Source organism: Gracilinanus agilis, chromosome 4, assembly GCF_016433145.1.
Source record: "Gracilinanus agilis isolate LMUSP501 chromosome 4, AgileGrace, whole genome shotgun sequence".
Classification (NCBI taxonomy): Eukaryota; Metazoa; Chordata; class Mammalia; order Didelphimorphia; family Didelphidae; genus Gracilinanus; species Gracilinanus agilis.
The window spans coordinates 381,152,652-381,175,543 of NC_058133.1; the positions used below are offsets into that span (position 1 = coordinate 381,152,652).

At 34.9% G+C, this 22,892-nt stretch overlaps 1 protein-coding gene across 2 annotated transcripts in view; it reads left to right on the forward strand.

The window, feature by feature from the left end:
* Positions 1 to 22,892, forward strand: part of TRMT11 (tRNA methyltransferase 11 homolog) — a 65,963-nt gene that overhangs the window by 37,413 nt on the left and 5,658 nt on the right. For both annotated transcript variants that reach the window (XM_044676926.1, XM_044676925.1), the window contains exon 12: positions 11,460 to 11,580. In XM_044676926.1, the coding sequence (XP_044532861.1) occupies positions 11,460 to 11,580 (121 nt within the window). The remainder of the gene's footprint in view (positions 1 to 11,459; positions 11,581 to 22,892) is intronic.

The following is a 22,892-nucleotide window of genomic DNA, read 5'->3' on the forward strand; positions in this document are numbered from 1 at the left end:
GGTGGTGGTCTGAGTGGAGAGAAGGAGGTATGTATATAAGAAATGTGGGGGCTGAAGTGACAGGATTAGGCAACTGATTGTATACGTGGGATTAATGAGAGTGAGGAATCAGGGATGACATTGAGATGCAAAGATACTAGGTGCCTCAACAGTAATATTAAAATTCTAAGAGGGCTAATTCTGAGGGAAAGGTAATGTGTTCTCTTTTGAATATGTTGAATTTGAAATTCCTCACAAATACCCAGTTTGAAATGCCCATTGACCAGTAGATGATGTAGGGTTGGAGCTCAAGAGAAAGATGAGGGTTTAGTATATAGATCTTGGAATTTTCAAAATAGAGATGATACTTGAACTCATCAGAGCTGATGAGATCTGTAAGTCAAAGGATGTCTAGAGCAGGGAGAATAGGGCCCAGGAAAGAGTATCCAGAAGGAGAGGGGAGTCAGCAGTGTCAAATATTACAGAGAGGTTAAAAAAAGGATGGAGGATGAGAAAAGGACCTTAGATTTGAAAAATCAGCAGTAACTTGGGTTCAGATATTACATTTGTGTGTATGTCCTCAAGAAGAAAATGGGTATTATGCCTTATTTCTCAAGGATTCGTTTGTTGGAAAAACATGCTCTAGCTATGGATCTACCCATAAATGGTATGGTATAGACCTGAATGACCTAATTTGGCACTGTTTATACAGTATATTCATACCTTTGCCTGTTGAATTATGTGCCATTTAGTGTTCCTTCTCTAAAGCTTTAGAGGCTGTCAAAGTATGAGTAACCATTTACTCTAGTACACCCCATCCCCTCCCCAGATACACATAAAGTAGAAGTTTCCTGTCTTGACCTTCAAAGCTATAGTTTTGAGGTATTTATAAATACCATTTGCAAACAACAGCATTGCTGTAGCTTTTTGTGTTAGAAGACTTCCTTTTGCTAACATCAGAGTATCTGCTATTCACTGTCTCTGTCACCACTTTTAGTCACTACCTCTGACGTCACTACTGATCTAGGCTACTCTCTTTTCATTTCTCTTAATTTTTCTTATCCTTGTTTCTAGTTCTCATCTTTTCTGCTGTTAGAATCTGCTGTTTGTTGACAGTGACGCTGATCTTTATTACTTTTTTCTATCTTTTCTGTTCTCTACTCCTCTCTTCTTCTTTTCTTCCTTTATGTTCTGCAAGGTGGCACCAACCTGGGACTTGTCTGAGTCATCTTTGGGATGCTACTGGATAGGCCATCTTCAGTGCTGCTAGTGTCCTCATTACAGTCACTGCCAGAGTCCTCCAGCCTTGAGGACACACTCTTCACTGCCTGCAGCACTCTACCTTGGGGCTGGACTGGTGAAGAGAGGCAGCTCCTTGCTGGACCCCATCTGCTGCTCAGGGGCCTGTTACATGAGCCTCTTCTTAATCTCTACTTGGGCCCCTGCTTGGGCTCCTGCTCCCATGCACACCCTGATTCCTAGCCATGGTATTGCTGCTCCGCGCACTGTCCTGGAACTGGCACTGGGAGCCCTCTTCTCATCTTTTTCCCATCCCTTTCCTGTTCAGTCCTGGATCAGAGGTAGTATGCCTTCCCTCAATTTTTAATAAACTGCTTTGAGGACTTTTACAAATGGAAGAAGAATGAAATGAGCAGAACCAAGAAAACAATTTGTACAATAGCAAACACCACCATGAAAACATAATTTTGAAAACTGTAAGAACTATAATCAATACAATTACCATTCATGATTTTAGAGGACTGGTGATGGAACATGCTATCTCTTCTAGAGAAGTAATTGAATGAAGGGCAGAATTAGATGTATATATATTTTTTATAGCCATTGAGGGAGCTTATTTTGCTTGACTGCATATGTTATAATAAATTTATTTTTTGTTTTAGTTTTTTTTTTTTTTGTTCACTCAGGTGAGGAATGAGAGGGAGAGAGAATAGGATTTCAGTTAATTTAAAAAAAGAGGTGAGCGGGGGGCTACAGATGTGAAATGCTTCATGTGTTCTTTCAGTTGAAGTCATCATGTTATTAGTTTTACTTAAATGTTTTACTTTGCTACAAGAGATCTCTTATGAAGTGGGAGTAATATGTAAATATTTGTACATAAGAACAAAACGCACCAATTCAAAAGTAATTTCACATGAAAAGCCTAGATTTGCATATATATGTTTGTGACTATTCAATTCCACACACATTTAAGTGCCTATGATATACAAGATGCTGTGCTGGGCACAGTGGATCCAAAAGCAACAACAACAATTTTATCATCAAGGAACTTACATGCTACTGCTAGAGGCCCAGAGACCCTTGGATACTTTTTTGCTACTATTGGTATTCTTTACTTCCCATTCTTTTGGGTCATTTTCATTCCAGAAGGTCTCTGGGTAGTCAGTGAAGGCAAATTAAAACACTGACTCTTGGACCCTTTTCATTTTACTTTGTATGAGAGGTCTAGATTTTTATTTAACTAAAGCCTGCTTGCCAATTATTGTGGAAGGTACTTACTGATGAGTCATGGCCTGGCTGAATTCTCAGCTGGTATTCTCAGATGCTTAATCGTATATATATATATATATATATATGTTAGCCATCATCATGAGTACATTAAACATTTTTGAAGAAAGATAAAGCTGAAATGGGAATTTTATTTGTGAAAGCCCTAGTTATGTACTACGTCATTGGCACAGGTTTAGTTATCCCCAGATGGATTTGTTATCTTGCCAACATGGGTATCCCTGTAACAATCCAAACTGCAACACATTATGCCTTTTTATCCTGTGCAGCTTTTGTCTATTTTCTCCCATGCTTTTGCCAACGAGGGTCTTCCCAGTGTTCTAGAGGTCTCCTTAGCTTTTATAAATAATTATAATTTGTAGAAAAATATATCGACTAATGATCAAAGATAACAAAGTGTTTGAATAAGTAATAATAATTGTCTTTCATCATCAATCTCAAGCACCAAAGAATTGTATTTTTTCGATCTGAACTAGAAATAATTTTTGTATTTATTTTGCTGTCAAGTTTGTGTGTGATAATAATAACTTACATTTATGTGGTGCTATAATACTTCCCAATGGCAGTTAGATGGTTCTGTGGATAGAGTGCCAGGCCTGGAGACGGGAAGAGAATCGAGTTTTAATCCAACCTTAGACACTTGTTATATGACCCTGGGCAATTGCTTTAACCCTATTCATCTGTTTCCCCATCTGTAAAATGAGCTGGAGAAGTCAAATCACTCCAGTATTTTTTCCATGAAAACTCTAAATGAGGTCATGAAGAATTGGACATGACTGAAAAGATTGAACAACAGCATAATATTTCAAAAGTGTTTTTGTCACAGTAACCCATTGTGAGTTAGGTCTGCAAGTATTATTATTACTGTTCTACAGATGTACAAATTTAGACTCTGAAAGTAAAAATCATTTGCTCATGGTCACACAGCTAGTAAGTCTAGCAGAGTAGGGGAGGGAATCAAACTCAGTTCTTCTGACCCCAAGTCTGTTGCCCTTTTTGCTATGCCACACATTATGTCTCTCATAATCGTGATCATAAACAAGGTTTTAAAGAGCAGTGTATGGAGTCTGCCTTTGTTGGATTAATAGGAAGCCCATTACATATTAGAAGCAGCATGCATCAAGAATAATGAATTTTTTAAAGTGGGCTAGTTTATTGAAAGTTATTTTTGTTGAGCTTCTGATATAATAGCTAATGAGACCACAGACTTCCTTGTCCAGACAGATGTTATTTGAAGTATGAATCTGGGTATCTAATAGGCAACACAAAGAGAGTCAAGACTAAAATCAGATCTTGGGATCTGCTGATGTCTGAAATGACAGGTGGGTTTGTATATGTACCATCTGTTAGAAGAAGGAGTTTATTGGCACATAATGTATGTGGAAGTGTTCTCCTTCTGGCTTAGGCAATTGAGTTTCAAAAGGGAACTAGCTTTGTTGCAGTTATAGGGAAAAATTCTAGCCATAAATATATGACCCTGCATTTTCCTAGTTTCCAGCATTTAATTATGCTTGAAATTCTGTCTGGTAGAGCAGTAGTTAAGAGTCCCTATTCTAGTTTTTCCATCTTTGCAAAAGTAAAGCTAGAAGCTGTCTTTTTTTGTGTACAAATTTGCTTTCAAAGATGGTAAAGGACGTATGTTGGATATTTTTATCTTCAGGCTTCTTTGTTTTAATAATTTTTGACTGTTTCTAAATATATATAACCAAAGGTTCTCTTCTTCATCATCTTCTTTTTTTCTTCTTTGTATATTCTCTTGGTGATCTTACTGACTCTTTTGGCTTCATTTCTTACCTTTCTGCAGTCTCCACTTCCACCCTCTCCCCAGAGCTTCAGTCCTAGTTTTCAATCCTCTGTAGGATCTCGCTCCCTGGATTTATTGCTAGCACCATAAACTTGTCATGTCCAAAACCAAGTTCATCATTTTTACCTTTTCCAAACCTGCCCTTTCAAACCCTCATGTTTCTTTCTGTTGTGGACTTCTTTATTCTCTCAAGTTACTTAGTTTGATAATTTTTCCCTTCTCCCTTCATTTCATCCACCACTTAGTTATTTGCCAAGTTCTGTTGATTTGGCCTTGGCAATATCTCTTGCAAATAGTCTCCACTCCCACTGCAACTTCCATTTCTCAGATTCCTATCAGTACTCACTTGGACTATTAAAATGGCCGCATTACTGATTTCTCGCCCCTTCTCTATCCTTTCTTCAGCCCATCTTTCATACAGTTAGTTGCTCAAGGAGTCTTCCTATGTGGTGAGGGATGCTCCTTAGCATGCTCTATCTTAGACACCTGCTGAGAGTTGGGTGAGAGGTGAACATCAAAGGTGGATGAGTTGCCCCAAAAAGGGCTTGGCAAGCCCTCCCACCAGAGGTGCTCGTACTTTACTCACACCCCACATGCCCATACGTTCTTGGTATTCAGAGCCCTGGTCAGGCCCTTGCATAGCCCACTAGGATTATCCCATGCCACTTCCTTGTCTGAGAAACTTCAGCCCCTTGTTCTTGTTTGTGGGATAAAATGAAAATGCTTTTGTTAGGCCTTTAAAGCCCCTCATAGTCAGCCTATAGTCTCTCTTTCCAGACCAACTTCACATTGTGCTCCCTCATGGGTTCTCCATGCTAGGCCAGTTGGACCATATTCTTCCTTCTCCTGTTTCTGTACCTTTCTACAGGTTGTCCTTGGCCTCTGGGACTGTAATCCTCTCCCTCTGCACCTGAGCTTTTTGGAATTCCTGGCTCTCTTCAAGATGCAGCTCAAGTGCAACCTCTTATACAGGGTGTTTGTTGGGCCCCCAAGTTATTAGTGCTCCTCTATCTTCCTCCAGAATCACCTTGTATTTTATATATAATCTATATTTACGTGTGTGTATATATGTATACGTGTATATTTATACATGCATGTAAGCCTATACATTCCCATATTTGTATACAAATGTGGGTGGGTACATATATTATGTGTGTGTATTTGTATATACATACACACAAACACACATACGGACACACTCGTGTCCCCTTTGGGTGATTTTGTTTTTGCCCTTTAGCTATAGTATCTAGCCCAGTGCTTTCATATATTCTATTGTATATTTAATAAATCTTGGCTTAGATTTTTGAATTCATATATTCTCTGTTTTAGTCCAACTAGGCCACTTTCTCCTCTCCATTCTTGTGCTGTCCTTTCCTATCTTTAAGTCTTTCATCAGAGAGATGACTGATGTCTACCTCTTATTTCAAGGCCTGACTGGCAGATCACTTGAACCACTGTCTGTGATCTTTGAAAGATCTTGGAATGGTAGAGGCACTGTGGCATCAGAGAAGGGCATTTGTCCCTGTTTTCAAAAAGGAAAAAAAGCATGAATTCTGTAGATTAGAGGCCATTGAACTTGACCTTACTTCTTAGCAAAATTCTAGGCCTTAAAAAAAAAAGTAGTTAGTGGATATCTCAAAAGGGAAGCAGTGATCATGAGATGGGATGTTCAGCATGGCTTCCTCAAGAGTAAATCATTCCAAATTGACCTCATTTCTTCTTTTTTTTTCTTTTTGATAGTTATTTGACTAGTAGTTCAAAGAGGATGTTAACTATAGTTTACTTTGATTTTATTCATTTTTTGGTTTTATTGATAACATTCAGTTGTATACCACAGATATTTTAAAATTTAATTTGTTGATATTTCTAGTTTTATATATTAAGAAGCAGTTCATCAAAACTAATCTATATGTTAACCAAATCTGACATTGTATTTAGTGTTCCTCTCTCAGTCCTCTTTCTTCTATCTCCCACCTTTGTAAAATGCATACACATGCTACATATACATGGGCACATGCATTCTATATACACATATACATCTGAAAAGAAGGGAGAAAAGTGCATTTTCATATCTTGGGCACTAAGCATGGTCTTTATAACTTTACACCATTGTTTCTGTTCTTGTTGTGCTTCTCATTTTGATTGTTATAGATGGGAAAATAATTTCCCATGGAGAAGAAAATTGCAAACCACTCCATGATCTTTGCAAAAAAAACCTGTCTAGGGTTGTGAAAAGTCAGATATGACTGAAATGACTAATTTACAACAAATTGTTTTCCTGGTGTGGGTTACTTAACTTTGTGTTAGTTTATGTGTCTTCTCATACTTCTCTTCATATTCTCACAAGTTCTTCCAGGGCAGTTATATACTCCATTCTGTTTATGTTCCGTATTTTGTTTAACCATTCTCATGTCAATGGGCATCTACTTTGTTTCTCTTTCTTTACTACTACAAAAGATGCTACTACAAATTTTTTAAAACTTAGATTTTATTTTAGTTTTTACAGTTTTCCTTTTTCTTGTGATTTTAACAATCATGAATAATCACAAACATCTTAAGAAATGAAGAAAAGAGGATAAACATGAAACCTTGAACTTCTGCCACATGTATATTTCTTTTTTTAAGTGTATATTTTTAACCAGGTAATTGGAAATTGTTCTATTTTTGATGCCTTCTGCGCTTATCCTCTCTACCCTCTGTGTAACTTTATTGAAGCTCTATTTCCTTATAGCTGTCATTGCCCACCAATCCTCTACCCTCTTTCCCACAAAGTCAAATCCTTCCCTTATGACTAATATATTTAACCATGTAATACAAATTGAAATAGTGGCAGTACCTGAGAATTCATATCTTGATTCCATAGCTCTAGTCCTTTACTTTTAACACAGCTTTTAATAACTTCATGAGGTAATAAGTCCCTTTCTACTGTCCCTTGAGGTCTTTTAGCTAAAATTTCATAATGTCTTATCAGATTTATTGAGGAGATCCTTTATCAGGAATGTGTTAGACTAGTTGGCTTTGCTGTTACTCCCAGAGATTTGATTCTCTGAATTATATCATGAATTTGCTTGATATTGTTCTCATCTAAATATATGTGTCTTTTTTTCATTCTAGTCACTGAACTGTCCATCATAGGGAATTTGCTGACTCATTTTCCACTACTACCTCCTTGACCTCAGGTGACCTCATCAGAAGCCTTTTCTTAAGTGGTTTCTTCCCAGCTTGCCCTGAGAGTATATTTTAAAAATGAAAATTTAGACTTAGATTTTTGCAGTGTACCTACCTCAGTGTTCTAGGATTTTATTGGTGTAGGTATTTCTTGCACCAATGAGAATAACATCTCCATACCTTTTTTAATCTCTACGGCCCAAAAGACTAAATTTCTATTAACCAGCCTTTTGATAGTGATGAGACCCCATTTTCCACCTCTCGACTTTGCTACTTGGTACTTAGACTTAAGCACAAGCAATTACCAGTTGCCTGTCATATTTTGTGCTTTTCCATCGTAATAGGATCTGCCAGATCTTATACTTTATTATTGACATAGTTTTTCAAGAGCCCAGGCTCACCTCTAAATATACTATGCATTGCACTTTGAAAACAATAATGATTGTAAGCTTCTCATTTCATGCATGAATTCAAGACTCAAATTACACATATCAGAAAATAATGTGGCAGCAACTAGGTGACTCAGTGGATAGAGAGCCAGGCCTAGAGATGGAAGTGCTGACCCTGGGCAAGTCACTTGACAACACTCACCTAGCCCTTACCACTTTTGCTTTGGAACCAATATTCAATATGGATTCCAAGACAAAAGGTCAGAGTTTCCTTTTTTTAAGAAAGAAAATAATGTGAATTTTTTGCTTTATGTTATTTATGCCATATAAGTACCCTTTAGTGATAGCAACTCACAAACAAAGAAAGATACAAAGTTAACCTCATTACTGTATAGTGTCTCTCCATTGATCTCTTTAACAGATGGGAAGATAAAATAGTGAAAGGCAATTCCAATTGAGAATATAAATTTATTTGTATAAAATATTTTTTTACAAAGATATTTGAGAAAAGATTCTGAGCAGTATTATCTTATAAATATTAATAAGTGAGAGAGGCAAAAAAAACCAAACCTGTAGGACATTGGATAAAGACTCAAGGAAAATTATCCTAAGCATATAGAGATGATAGAAATTCAAAATGATATGGCTTTTTAGGATGTGCAAAAAGCTTTCCTCATTGGAGATATATCATCTCTTTTAATGAAACTGGAAGGATAATAAACAGATGAAAAAAAATGGAAAAGACCTGTTTGTTAGTCTTACTATCTCAAGCTATTCTCTCTCAGTGATATAGTCAAGCTGCCAAGTTTGGATTCTAGTGTCCAGATCCCCTGTATGTTGCAGAAATAAGTAAAAGGATCACAAAAGAAAACAAAAACTGAGCAAAGCAGCTGATAAGGCTAAGTGGTACCCAGAGAAGGACCATGGTAGAGGCAATGCTATTGGAAAAGTATTGTTGTTCAGGTGTTTTCAGTTGTATCTGACTCTTCATAACCCAATTCTGGGTTTTCTTGGCAGAGAGACTGGAGTGGATTTGCCATTTCCTTGTCTAGCTTCTTTTGCAGATCAGGAAACTGAGGCAAACAGCATTAAGTGACTTTCCCAATATCACTTAGTTATTTGAACTCAGGAAGTTGAAGTCTTCCTCACTATAGGCCTGGCATGCTATCTCCTATGCCACCTAACTGCCCAATTAGGGGAGTATCTCTAGATTTTTTAAAGGGACAGGTTCAAACACTTGGGAAAATTGTGAATGTAATTACTACTAAGAAAAAGATAATTGAGGAAACATGAGTATCTATGGATTGATTTACTCATTTTCCCATCTCTACAGAGTCTTTCTGTATCTATGGAAGGTGTCCTTATCTCAGGCAGGCATGCAAAGAGATTAGGAAGATGTTGGAAACAATACCCTGGAGCATTTTACCACCCCAGAACTGACTGAAAGATCCAGCAAATAAAAAATCCCACTCAGTGAATTCTTTGTTTTATTATGAAAAAAAATTTAAGAGTAAAATGTCACTTTAGAGTATCCCATGAATGTAAGTATATGCTGAAGACCTATAGAATTTCTTGAAAGATGCAACAATAGATAAGTATTAAGGCATAAAGCAGAGACACATTGGTTTGGCAAAAATGCTTGCCATTGTCACGGAAAATGTTCAGAGCAGAGTCCAAATGGAAGTGGGATTTTCTATAGAAGATGAAATTCTCCAGATATTCCTATTTGGGGATAACATTGCACTGAATTCAACAAACAACAATACTATAGAGCTTCTTAAATGAAATCCATGGTCACTCAAAAGGGTGTGTGACCTCAGGCAAGTCACCTGACTTTCTTTACCCTCAGTTTTTTCATCTGTAAAGTATGGGGATGAACTAGATGTTCTCTGAGGACCTTTCCAGATCTAGATTTATAATTCTATGACCCTATGACTCAGCAATTCACATAGGAAAAACCAGGTGGAAAGAAGGATGCCTTTTTTCTAAACCATGATTTTTTTGGCACATGTGTTATGTAGCTGAGTGCCTAGTATGTAGTAGGTATTCAGTAAATGCTTTTTGACTGATTAATTGGATAGACAATCCATATAGTTCATCCAATATCACATATATCTTGGGCAGACAGATATTGCAAAACTAGAAACTAGCCTTAGGATAGAATGGGAAGAAAAAAATTAGATACTGTGGAATATATCTCTGAGTAAAGTTTTAGGTCACCCAAAAGACAGTGGAAAGTTGTGTAGAGGCCCTGAATAGATTGTGATTCATTACCAATGAAGAATTGTGCAGGAGAAGTGGCACAAAGGATATCATTAGAGAAAAAGGAGGTGATTTGGTTAGGCGGTAAGACTGAGGAATAACTACTAAACAGCCTTTATGCTTCATTGGTATCTGTGATATCAAGAGATCTCTAGGAAGGTTCTCAGCTAATTGTATTGAGTCCTATACGAGATTTGTATAGTAAAGCATGGACAAGAATTTTACCCAATTAGAAAGTATGGGTTTGCTATGATCTGCACATTTGCAGTAAATATCAACACTAATAAGATCACATACTTATTGAAAGATATAACATAGATATAATGATTTGTTGAAGGACATAATAGTTTTCTTGAAGGATATTATAGTTTCTTTGTAAATCACATCCAAAAGTGACCAGTTTGTAATTATGTGTATTATACTATCTACAAATATTATATTGCAGAGGAAGGGATAGATTTTAGTGAAGTCACTTTGAAATAGCTAATTTTGGAGAGTTGAGTAGTTTAAAATTTATACTCAAGCATCACTTAACTTTAAAATATCCTAGAAACATTTATTTATTTTTTTTTATCTAGGTGAATGTGATGTCGGGACTATTCTTGATATATTTTATATTGTTGAATCCTAATTTCTGGTTAAATAAAAAAAAATAAGAATGTATATGGTGACATACCTTTCTGTGAAGCCAGGGGCTTTTATAAGAAGGCATCATAGAATGTTAGAACTGGAAAGGATCTTCGCCATTATCTAGTTCAATTTGATCTTTATCCCAGGTTCTTGATTTCAGTGTAAGAACAGGGTCAAGACATTGATCTGTCTAGGCAGGCTGTAGTTTGCTCATCACTGCCTTAAGCAATTCCCTTATCTGTACATCTGGATGTGGGGGCATAGTGATTAGGGAATTGCTTAAGGCAGTGATGAGAAAACTACCCCCTGGATCTGGCCTGCAGAGAATAATTTGCCCATCACTGGACTCAAAAAAAATTTTAAAGTATTTGACTATTTTAGGTCATTTGTAATGAAGAAGTATATTTCCAGTTTAATGAATATTTTCTAATGCCTCTATAAAAATGCTATTTTCTTTATATACCACAAGTGAGTTTTAAAATTTGAGTTTATATTCTCTATTATTATTAATACTGTTATTTTATATAAATGTATACTTTTGTCATAAATTTTAAGGGCAATGAGCACATGCTACTTTAGGAAAGTAAAGTAGTATTATTTATGATGGGAATGTATAAAATAAGTATAGTTGAATAATTCCCATTTTTCAGTGTGGGGCACACATGTTCCTAAACTTATTTCAGTGGTTTTATTCTTTCCAGATACACAGAGGAGATAGTACCACGCCACCCCTGTCTGAAACTCATTAGCAACTGTGAGCAGAGGCTTTCCAGTCATACAGCAAGGCGTTTGGTAACAATGGAAAAGGTGAAAGACTTTGAGGTAAATGAGCCTGGTCTTTTTTAAAAGAAATGTAGAATTAAACAAAAGAAGTCCCTTTATTGCTTTCTTTTTTTTCATACCACAGTCATTTCCCTTTAAACATATTCTCCTCTGCCCCATTCAAAGACATTTAAACAAAATTAACTAATGCAACCATTATTTCTGATGATGTGTACTACATTTCTTGTTTCTATCTCTGTACCTCTGCTGGTATGATGAAAAGGAGTTTCATTATTAGATTACCAGGCCTGAGATTGGCTATTACAGTTAATCTGAATTCAGTTGCTTTTTAATATTATTATCTTTATTAATATTATTTTAGTCAATGTGAGCATTGTTCTCTTCTTAACTTTGCTTTGTGTAAGTTTGTACAAGCTTTCCTGTATTTCTCTGAATTCCTTACATTAGTTATTTCTTGTGTTGTAATAATATTCCATTACATTCTGACATCATGATTTATTTCGCCATTCTCTAGTGACTGGGTACTTATATAGACTTTTGCTACCATAAGAAATGCTACTGTAAGTATTTTGGTGTAGATGACATCTTTTTCCTTCTGTTTAGATATTGAAGATCTGAATAGTTAGACCATTGGATCAAAAAGTATTAATAGTTTAGTTACTTTTCTCACATAATTACAAATTGTTTTTCAGAAAGGTTGAACCATTTTATCTTCACCAACAAAAATATCGACTAGCCTGTTCTCTTCAACACGTTCAACATTGATTATATTTGCCTTTTTGTGATTTTTTTTTCTACTTTTGACGGTTGTAGCTAGTTTTTATCATTTAGTCCTTTAATAGTCATTGTATTGATCAGAGTTTTTATGTCTTTCAAAGTTTTTTCCCTCATGCAACATTCTTTTTATAAATTGTTCTGGTTCTACTTACTTCACTTTGCATCAGTTTATACAAGTCCTTCCAAGTTTTTCCAAAAACTGTCCCTTTAAAAACTTCTTATGATGCAATAATATTTTATTTTTTTCATATGCCATAACTTTTAGGGCTTTAAAATCTAATTTTTCTAAAAACCTATTCAACTTGGTAATTTCCATTCAACCTTAAGGCAGCACCTGGTTCTTACAAATTTAGTTTTGCTTACACTCATTCACCCATAGACTTCTCCTGCATGCCTTGTGTTCCTTATCTTAAGTTACTTGAGTATGCTTAAGTTATTTTTATCCTTTTCTTCCTTTGCATGTATATATCTATGTATGTTTCTGTTTGTCTGTGTGCCTGTGTGTATTTGAACATCTATTTACCCATCTTTTGTTTTTTTGCTCCAAGTTCAGATAATGGAATTATCAGAATCTTCCTTGTCCCATTTCCATCCTTAAGCCTTCCTCTTAATGTGAATAACATTTGTGGTGCCCTAGCCCAAGACCTGTTAATGTGTTTTTGTTCCCTCAATTCTTTAACTTTTTAGGCTATTCTGAAACCTAGACTTTCCTCAATTGCCACATACATGTATGTGCTTCATTCATTCTATTATATAACTCATTCAAGGAGGGAATTTTGAGGAAGAGTTTTGTTTTTCTATGTATCATTTGTCTCTTACTGAGTCATAGATCGATTTATTTCTCCTTTCTCTATCTTTTTTGTTTGTTTAGTTTGCTTTTTGAGGGATATTTTCCTGATAAACCTTATCCCTAGAGATTTTAATTCATGAGAGAATTTGTAGTGTGGTGGAAGATACTCTAATTTCTGATTCATAGAGCCTGGACTTCTACATGACTGTGTTCACAGGTTGCCCATCCTAACAGATGACTTTCAAAGTATGAAAAGGGTAACATTTCCTTGGATGTGTAAATTGTACCACTTGATTTTTTTTAAACTCTATAGTTTTATTGATGACATATACTTCTTTGGGAATGAGCAGAGGTATAATCTTACTATCACAATTGTGCTAGAAGTAAAATAAAATGAACTGTTTTTTTTTGGTTGTTTGGACAGTATAAATTGTCCCTTAACTTTGGATAATAATGGCAGTTTGAAACACGGTGCCAGAGAAATGGAAAGTGAAACATAACAGGAATAATTTATAGGATATTTTTTAAGACCAGTACAATAAGTCCATGATTTGTGTTTTTATGCCAGAAATAAGATTCATTGTGGACCTTTTACCTTTGTTTCTTTCTCTGGAGCTTAATTTATTTCAGTGTATTTTATCCTTTTTCTAATGTTATAATCTCCTTCTAGGCAAATTCATTTGGGACTAGAAAGAAAAGGTAGGAATAAAGCTGAGGTAGCTTTTAAGGTTTTGGAAAAAAATTTCTTTTTAAACCACATGCCAAAGATATAAAGGGAAGCTTTCCAGGGTACTTTATAGGCATTAATGTTAGTGTTAATATTTGGCTAGTTGCCTTATGCCATTTTGCCAAGTAGCATCTTGTAGTTATCCTCTGCCTTAAGTAATATGATCTTTGCTTTCCATTTTCCATTTTCATTATTGTCTCATTTGGTAGTTTTGTACAACTCATTATGAGTTTTCCTTAGATTGTTACATTAAGGAATGGGACTTTGTTGGAAACATATTGCTTTATTTTTACCCTTACTTTATCAAGAGGAATGTATATAACTGTTTTTAAGATCCTAGTCCATTATAATGCAAGACATGACATCAAATGGTCAAACAGTTCTCATTGCTCTAACAAATTGCACTTCTGCTTGTCCAACACCATTGACTTTGGCTACAGAATGCCATTAATTATAAATTTTTATACTTTTGTGTATTTTCTCTCCATTTCTGGGTTGTGATATGTTAGACATGTTTAACATCAATAAACTTGGTCTGTTTGTTATGTTGATATAAATTGTTCCTTTTGCCCTTTTGAAATTTCTGTTTTTAAATTTAGAAAGACTAGTATTGAAACTGGTGGTTGATGAAAATGTGGACTATAAAAAATATATTTGTTGAATGTTATTGGATGATTATTTAAACTTGATCATTGGGTCTCAACAATAAAAAAGTGTTTTCTTGATAACCCAGTTGAACTCAACAAATGTCTGTTATAGAGCCAGAAACACATTAAGTAATCTGTTCTTCTCTAGTGGTATATATCTTAATGATAAATTAATAATATGTATATCTTCTCACAACTTCTCCCATTAAGTATCTACAAAGAGAGTAACTACAAGAATATTCTCAAAAGGCCCCTTGGGTATTATTGATCTACGTTCTGATTTTATAACATTATATTCTTCTCTTATATACTTGTATTCTTTTTTAAAAAAATATTTAAAAATTTTCAGTCAACAAAAATCTTTCTTCTCAACCTTCTACCTGAATTCTCTTCTTCCCAGTTAAGAAAAGAAGAAAATCAGAATCCCTATTATAAATAGGAATAGTCTAGGAAAATAAATTTCCATATTGGCTATATCTCCCTCCAAAATAAGTCTTCATTATGAGACCTTTGCCTCTTCAGTTCTTTCAGAGTTGTTTGTCTTTATCATATTGTTGTCATTGTATATATTTGGATTCTAAATTATATTACATTTTTTCAGCCTAAATTATCTTACTTCCCCCTACTAGATTTTGAACTCTATGGGCAAGGACTAGTACAGTGAGTACAGCAATTGGAAATGGTCTGACATTTAATTTGATCACCATGAACAGTTCACTGGAACAGTCTCTGAACCTTAGTTTCCTTATGTGGAAAATGAGAATAATACTTTGTCATGGAGAAAACCTTTTATAAATCAGAAAATTGAAGGTGCTGGGTAAATATGGGCCATTTTCTTTGTTTCTAAGGGGCACAATGAAATTCACAGTTATCTTTTAATGGATGTTAAGGGATTTTATCCTCAATTTATACAGCCTCAGGTCATTGTTCATGTTTATGTTTTTATTTTTTAAGAACCATTAGTCTTATTGTTCTGTATAGGGGTTGAAGTGCTATTTATTTTGTGATGATTATCTGTAGATTAGCACATTGCTTTTTTTTATGTAGTCTTCATTGTATATATAAGGAATTGTAATATAAGGAAAATGCTAAAAATCCATAACTTTATTGAGTGTATATCAAAGTACTAGTTTCAGTTTTATTTCTAGTAAATTTAAGGACAGTTACTAAAATGTAAACAGTTATATTCTGTGTACTATATTCTTATTTGAAAATGTTCTTCTCTTTAAAAGAATAATTCAACAGGGATCTATTTCTTTAAAATTATTTAAGCATCTGTACTTGTGATAAATATTTTTAACTATTCCAGAAAAATGCTGTGTGTGTATTATACAGATGCTTGATTATTCTCATAGACAGGATAATATACTAGTTCAAAGACTCTAATGAAGGAAATACTGTGGACAAAGGGGCAAGGCAAAAGTTAAGTTCCTTTCTCTGTTTTGGATTTACTGGGAAGAAGACTCTTGTAAATGGAAAGGGTGATGAGAAGATTGTAATAAATCAGAGTGGAATGTGGCCAAAGATGAGGGATTTTGCTCTAGAGAAAGGGATCCTATTTTAAAATTGTGGAGAAAAACTGTCCAGATTGTAACAATTATTTGGACATGGGAGAGAAGAGAGGAATCAAGGATGACCTTGAGGTCATTCGTTTGCAAGATGGTGTTATCCCCAGAGACAGAGATGACTTAACAATGTCTTGGAGGGGAATAAGTTAAAAGTTATGATGAGATTAGATATTAAATATTATATCTTAGAGGGATGTATATTTTACTTGGAAATACTTGCCTAGGAGAAGTATATTTGTATACATATGGTATATGTCATATAGAGAAATATAAATGAATATAATTTATATTCCTTTATATTGGGTTATAAACTCTTATTCCTGTTAAATCCAAGGATAAGTATGACAACTATTTTTATTTTCCTAATGATCAGTTTGTTTTTCCTTTGAGTTACTCAGATCCTAGTATATGTGGCATAAATTTGGTTATTATTCAGTCTTATTTATAGGATCATTCATTTCTTTGAAGGAAAATAGAGGGCCAATCCTTATAAATAATATTCTCTTCTACTTAAAGAGTTCTTAAGATTTTCAACTGTAGTAAGAAGAAAATTCTTTCTTAATGTACCAGTGATGGTAGAATCCTATGTATAAGTCTGTAGTAAGTTAAGTAAGATATGTAGTATCATAATTGTGGAGATAGAGATGAATTTAAATTATATTTAACAAATTTTTTTTTATCCTGTGGTCAGCAGGATGTTCTAAGGTAAAATAGAAATACCAGTACTTTGTCCAATGTACAATTACTGGAATAACATTTTCTTCATGTTGAGAATTTTTTGTTGTTCTTTATTCAGAATTTAATATAGAATAGTCTTCCTAGCATTTTTCTTAGATCAGATATGGACTATCACATCACCCTTACAAAACTATCAACTATAAAAATATAATTTATTTGTAATATTTTTTCTATTCTAATATTTATTTCTAATTTTCTAATTCTTAAAATTTCTAATTATTCCTAATTCTAATATTTATTTGTAATACTTTGTTTCTATTGACATGTATAGGAATTTTCTAAAATTTATATGGGTTTTCAGTATTTCCAACTTTTTGAAATCTATTACTATATCTGATAAAAAAAATACTGTTCTTTTGTTAGCTTGAACAGAAGTTAAGCAAGACTTTTTCTTTGATTTAACTAAACTTTAGCTAAAGCATGTTCACTAAGTTGGCAATAAACTCTTGCTTCTTGCTCTTTCAGGCTTCAGGTTTACCATAAAACTATAGATTTTCTGAGAAGAGTGCTCCTATAGTACATTGTAGCAGTGCCTTTTGTTAAAAAATCTATTAAGTCCCACTCTGTACCAGTTCATAGAGAGAGTTTTTGGTTACAAAAAGGAAGGAGAGGCCCAGGTTTGAGTCTTGCCTTCAACTCTTTTTTATTTTTCCCTTTGGGTAAGTCGCTGAACTTATAGCCTCAGTAAAGTCTCTTGATCAGTAAAATTGAAATGATACCTTGAAGTACCAGAAGTTCATTTTAATGAACCTTAAAGTATAGAACTATGAGCCTAGTGTTGTTACATTGGAATCCTATATTTGATGCTGGATTCTGGGCATTAAAATTTCATACTTTGTGGGAATATTGCTTAAGGTTTAGAATTCAAGAATGAGGATATTAAAAAAAATCCATAAGAGATATGGATATAGGTGAGGGTAATTGAAAAACGAACTTTTGTAAAGAACATATTTGCAAATATATAAACATTATACTTACTGAATAGATTTCCAACCCCACCTTGTGACATTCAGGTTCTCATTAAGATTAATGTTGGGAGTTTCTATTTACTAGTATTGGGTGCCAGACTTTTGACCTGCTTGTCCTTGGTTTGGAAATTGCTTAGTGCTGTTTATAGTTGTATAACTTCACCACAAGTGGTTTCTATAGCTACTGTCCAGTACCAGATGTCGAACAGTGGGAAGCTTTGATAAGGGTAGCAGGATTTTTAAACAAAAGCCGGACATGGGTAATTACCCTGAAGCTGAACTGAGGCCCACCGAATTCAGCAACATCATTTATGTTTCATTTCTTTATTAATTTAAAAAAGAAAAACTACCTAGTGCTTTCCTCCTCCTCATCTCCCTCATCTTTCACCCCCTTGTTGCTTTCATTTTAATATTTCTCTAAGACTGTATCACATACCTTCAGTCTCCTTTATAATTAAAGAGTCTTTTCCTAATGTTGGCTGACAAAATTAGGTTAAGGTGGTTGTCACTTTGCTGTCAGCATCACTGGCTTTCACTTATCATAAGATGCTTCATAAGCCATTTGTATTCAGATGTTTGCAGTGGAAACTGCTGTTTTATATAAATTACTGTCACTTAAGAAAATATAAATGATCTGAAGTTAATGCCATCGATGTGGAAGAAATCATTATCTCATTATCAAGGAGTGACAGTGAGTAAAGGAACAATTTTAACCTGGCCCATAAATAAAGTAAAAGTCACTTAGTTTCTTCTTGTATCATTATAGATTTATTTAGATTAGCATCATACAGTCTTTGATTATCCACATCCCAGATGAAGTCATTTTGGCACAAATTACCTGTTTTATCCAAATAGCCACCTTATAATTTAAAAATTACCCTTGGGAGCTGTCACTTACATTATGATTATATGGCATAATTAACATGTCAGTTTTGGTGGGGTGGGTTTGGTAGCAAAAAACTTAACTTGAAAAATGGAATTTTATCTTTAGTGAGGATTATATTGGACACAGTTTCAAATGCCAATTACCTGCCATCTAGAAATTTTTAGTATTTAACAACTAAATGTTGTCTGTTTCATTTGCAACTATGAGTTGAACCTCAAGGTGGGCAGTTCCTTCATTGAATTTGTAGTCTGGTAAAAGATTTAGTTACAAGGCATATGGTGCATGGGCTAAAATTAGATGATACTGCTAAAAAAAAATAGCATCTTTAATAGTTCAGCAATCATTTGTCAAGTGTCTACAGTGTACTCTACTAGGCCCAGAGAGATACAGTAATAGAACAGTATGTGGTTTTTACTTTTATGGTATTTACTGTATAATAGGAATAGTAATAAGACAAGTATAAGGGTAATTGTCATGCTGGTTATACTTTTAGACATCTCTAAAAGAGGTATGAATAGAATGGATTTATGACAGATTTGAGCAGGTAGAGATTACTTATAAGGGAGAAATCAGAGAAGTCATTGTGGAGGAGTCCCTGGGCTGAGCTTTGAAAGAAGGTGTTTGTGTGTGAGTGTCTCTGTCTTTCTGTGTATTATGTTTTTAAAGGCATTGAGGCAAGAGAGGTCAGAATGGGAGCAGAGAATGAATAGTTCGATTAGAACACAGTCTGTGATTAGGATTGTGGTAAGCCTAGAAAGGTAAATTGTAGTCCAATTGTGGAGGGACTTGAATATCAGGACAAATCAGTAGGTAATGGAAATATTTTTAATTTTTTTAAATTATGGGAGTCACATGGGCAAATGTTTATATTTGGAATATTACTCTGGTGGCACCTAGAAGACTAAATTGTAGAGGGGAAAAGCTAGTATTAAATGGAGCACTTGGGAAGCTATTGCAGTAGTTTAGACCAGAAATAATATACATTTTAGTCTGTTTACATTACAAGCTTCAAAGAGACATTAGATTCATTCTCCTAGATACCTAGGCTTACAACCTATGTGTTTTCCATGATGCCTTATTTTATCTCATCCCTTATATCCAATCAGTGGTCAATTCCATATACCCCCCCTTAATACAAAGATGCATGTGACAGGCTTCCCCAACTCCTTTCTGCACCTCAATGACTCTCACTTCACTTACCCTCTTCATACTGCTAAGTGTAACCATTCCACTTGTGCCTTGACAATCCCTTCCCCGCCCCCCCCTTCACCCTCAGTCCCCTCTGGGACCCTGTTCCATCAGTCATTCCCTATCTCAACCATTTTCAGTCTCTGATGGCTCCTTTGTCCCTGATTACAAAAATAACCAGTTCACTTCATCTTTTAAGAAAACTTTCCTTGACCTGGTAACATCTCAGACTATCATCATCTTTCTTCACTGCCAAACTTCTTGAATAACTGTCAAAGTGGATATGATGGATTCTTAATAAAAGACAAATAAAAGGATTCAGCATGGTATTGTGATTTATTTTAGCAACATATGGTATTTGGGAAGTAGGAATGGAAAAGCTCTTGCCTAAAAGGTAGCATTTAAAGTTTTAGGATAAAAAGCTGTTGAAATGTCCTACCTGTGATTTAAGAGTGGGTAGGGAGGGAAGTAATAATTTGGAAAAGGTCCTACATGCCTTGCTTATCAAATTTGCAAATTTTACAAAGCTAGGAGAAATAGTTAGAATGTTGGGTGACAAAATCAGGATCCAGGAAGCTATTAAAAGGCCAAAATAATGGGAAAAGTCCAGGAAGGTGGGATTTAATAGGGACAAATGTAAAATATTTCACTCGGCCTCAAAAAACTAACTTTGTAAGTATAGGTTAAGAGAAATATGGCTAGATAATGACTCCTACAAAAAGAAACAGAGGAGAGAAGAGGACTAATAAACTATAGCTTCAATATTTGATTAATAGTGATAACATGGCAATACCCAAAGCTCTGTTAGTATACTTTGAGAGGCAGAAGGAACATAACCTCAATTGTGACTAATATGTTAAGAGGACTAGATTCCATACAATTTAATAGGGATTCTTAACCTAGGTTCTGGGAACTTAAAATTTTTTTTGTTAATAATTGTTTTAAAATATAACTGGTTTCCTTTGTCATTATATGTACTACTATATGTATTTTAAATCATTATTCTGGGAATCCATAGGCTTCACTAAGACTGCCAAAGGGGAGGAGTCCGTGATATAAAAAAAGGAAAAGAACTTTAAGAGGATGGTTGAAGGAACTGGAGGATGGCTAGCCTGGAGAAAAGACTTAGTGGGAGTAGGGGGGAGACATGATAACACTCTTAAAACATTTAAAAGGATTGTCATATGAAATAGTTGTTTTTTTTTGTTGTTTGTTTGTTTTGTTTTGGCCTCAGATCACAAAACTAGAAGCAAGGGATAAAGTTAGAGCAGATTTTAGGCTTGATTTAAGGGCAAAAATGTCTAGCAATGGTTGCTGTCTAGAAATGTAATTTATTACTTCAGTAGTCAGTTAATTTCCTGTCATTGGAACTCTCCAGTCAGAGAATGGTTGATTACTTGTCTGTGGTGAGGCATAAAGAATTCACAGTTAGGTATAGGTTGGATCAGAGTCTTGTCTCTTCCAACTTTTAATTTATTCATGTCAGAATGTTGGTGATAGTCTGAGAAAACAGAGAAGAATCAAGAGATTGGTGGTCATGACGAGAATGATGAGATGGCTTAGAAGTGACGATGTAAGAGAATTGCAAAGACAAGAGATTATGGTTTTAGGGGTATTTCAAGAACTGAAGTTTTTGGAGGTAGAGCCCTTCCAAGTAATGGTGACTTATAAAGCATGACCACCCAGTTAAGTGTATGGCTGGAGTAAGAGTTTCATAGGTTTTCCAGGGGCAAGCTTACCGACTGATGGTGGCAGGACAAAAGTCCACAATGGCGGTAGAAAGTAAGGAGAACACAAAGTTGCTGGCCCCAACCAGTTTATGGAGTGAGGAGGAATGAAAAAAGCAATGGTCAGTTGTAGAAAGAGTGGTAAAGGTCTGTGAGGCCCTTGTGAAAAGGTCAGGTTTAGTGGAAATGCATGTCGGCTATGGGGGGGCGGTTGAAGGGGAAAGTAAAAACATGAATCATGTGACCATGGAAAATTTTTCTAAAAAAATAAAATATTAAAAAAAAGAAAAGGTCAGGTTTAATTTAATACAAACAGGTTGCAGTATCATGGGAGAAAATTGAGGGTGAAGGGGAGTTAGTATCAAAATGGAAGTTCTAAGTGGAAGTGAAGTCAAAAGTAATTCAGTACTAGGGAGAGTTAGAACTGATGTAGGTAGGGATGAGGACATGTGGAGACTTTTATAAAATCATCACAACCCCAAGTGTCTTGCACATAATATATACTTGTTTGTGGCTTGCTTGATTAAATAATGCCACTTGTTTATGATGGAGGCACAAGTTGGGAAGAGGAGTGGAACTGTGGCTAATAGCTACAGCTGGCCAAAATCCAGAATCTTCCATTTTGAAATCCACTCAATTTCTGTTTTAATATCAGAATTAGATGGAGCTTCTCTCCAAGCCTAAAGTTCTTAATGACTCTCATGATTTAACTTTACTATCTTCTAGTGAGTGAGCAGTAGCAAGGTGGCAGAATTAACCATACTGTCAAGGACACTTTTATTTCTCTGGGACTATATGATAAGACAGAGTAGGTTTTAGGTTTGGTTAACAAATATGATTTTATAAAGTTCATTTGGATTTATTCTTTTTGTCCTCTTGCTGTAGTCCCTGCTGCCCCCAAACCTATCTCTAATTCCTAACAGTGTGTGATCCTTAGGTTGAGAAATGCATTTGTATACTCATCCTCAAGCAATAGCCAGTTAACCTCAGTAGCCCTGGGTTAAGTGCCTATTTTGAATTTGTATAAACAAAACATTCTCTGAAGTTTCTTTTAACTTGGCGTTTATGAACCTTTATGTTCATGTTAATTGTGGCATCATTTTAAGTGTTTTGGGATTTGAAGATATTTTTCATGGCTTTTATCCTTCATTTTAGATATCCCATTTTATTCTTTGATGATAGTTATATGTATATAAATAAGGTCCATCCTTTGTTCCTGTTTTAAGGTATAATTTTTATTTCTTGGTTGTTCACAGATGGAGACTAGGAGAATGTGAAATTTCTTGCAAATGCTTTGTTTGTATATCTGTTTAAGAAATGAGTCGCTATGAATAA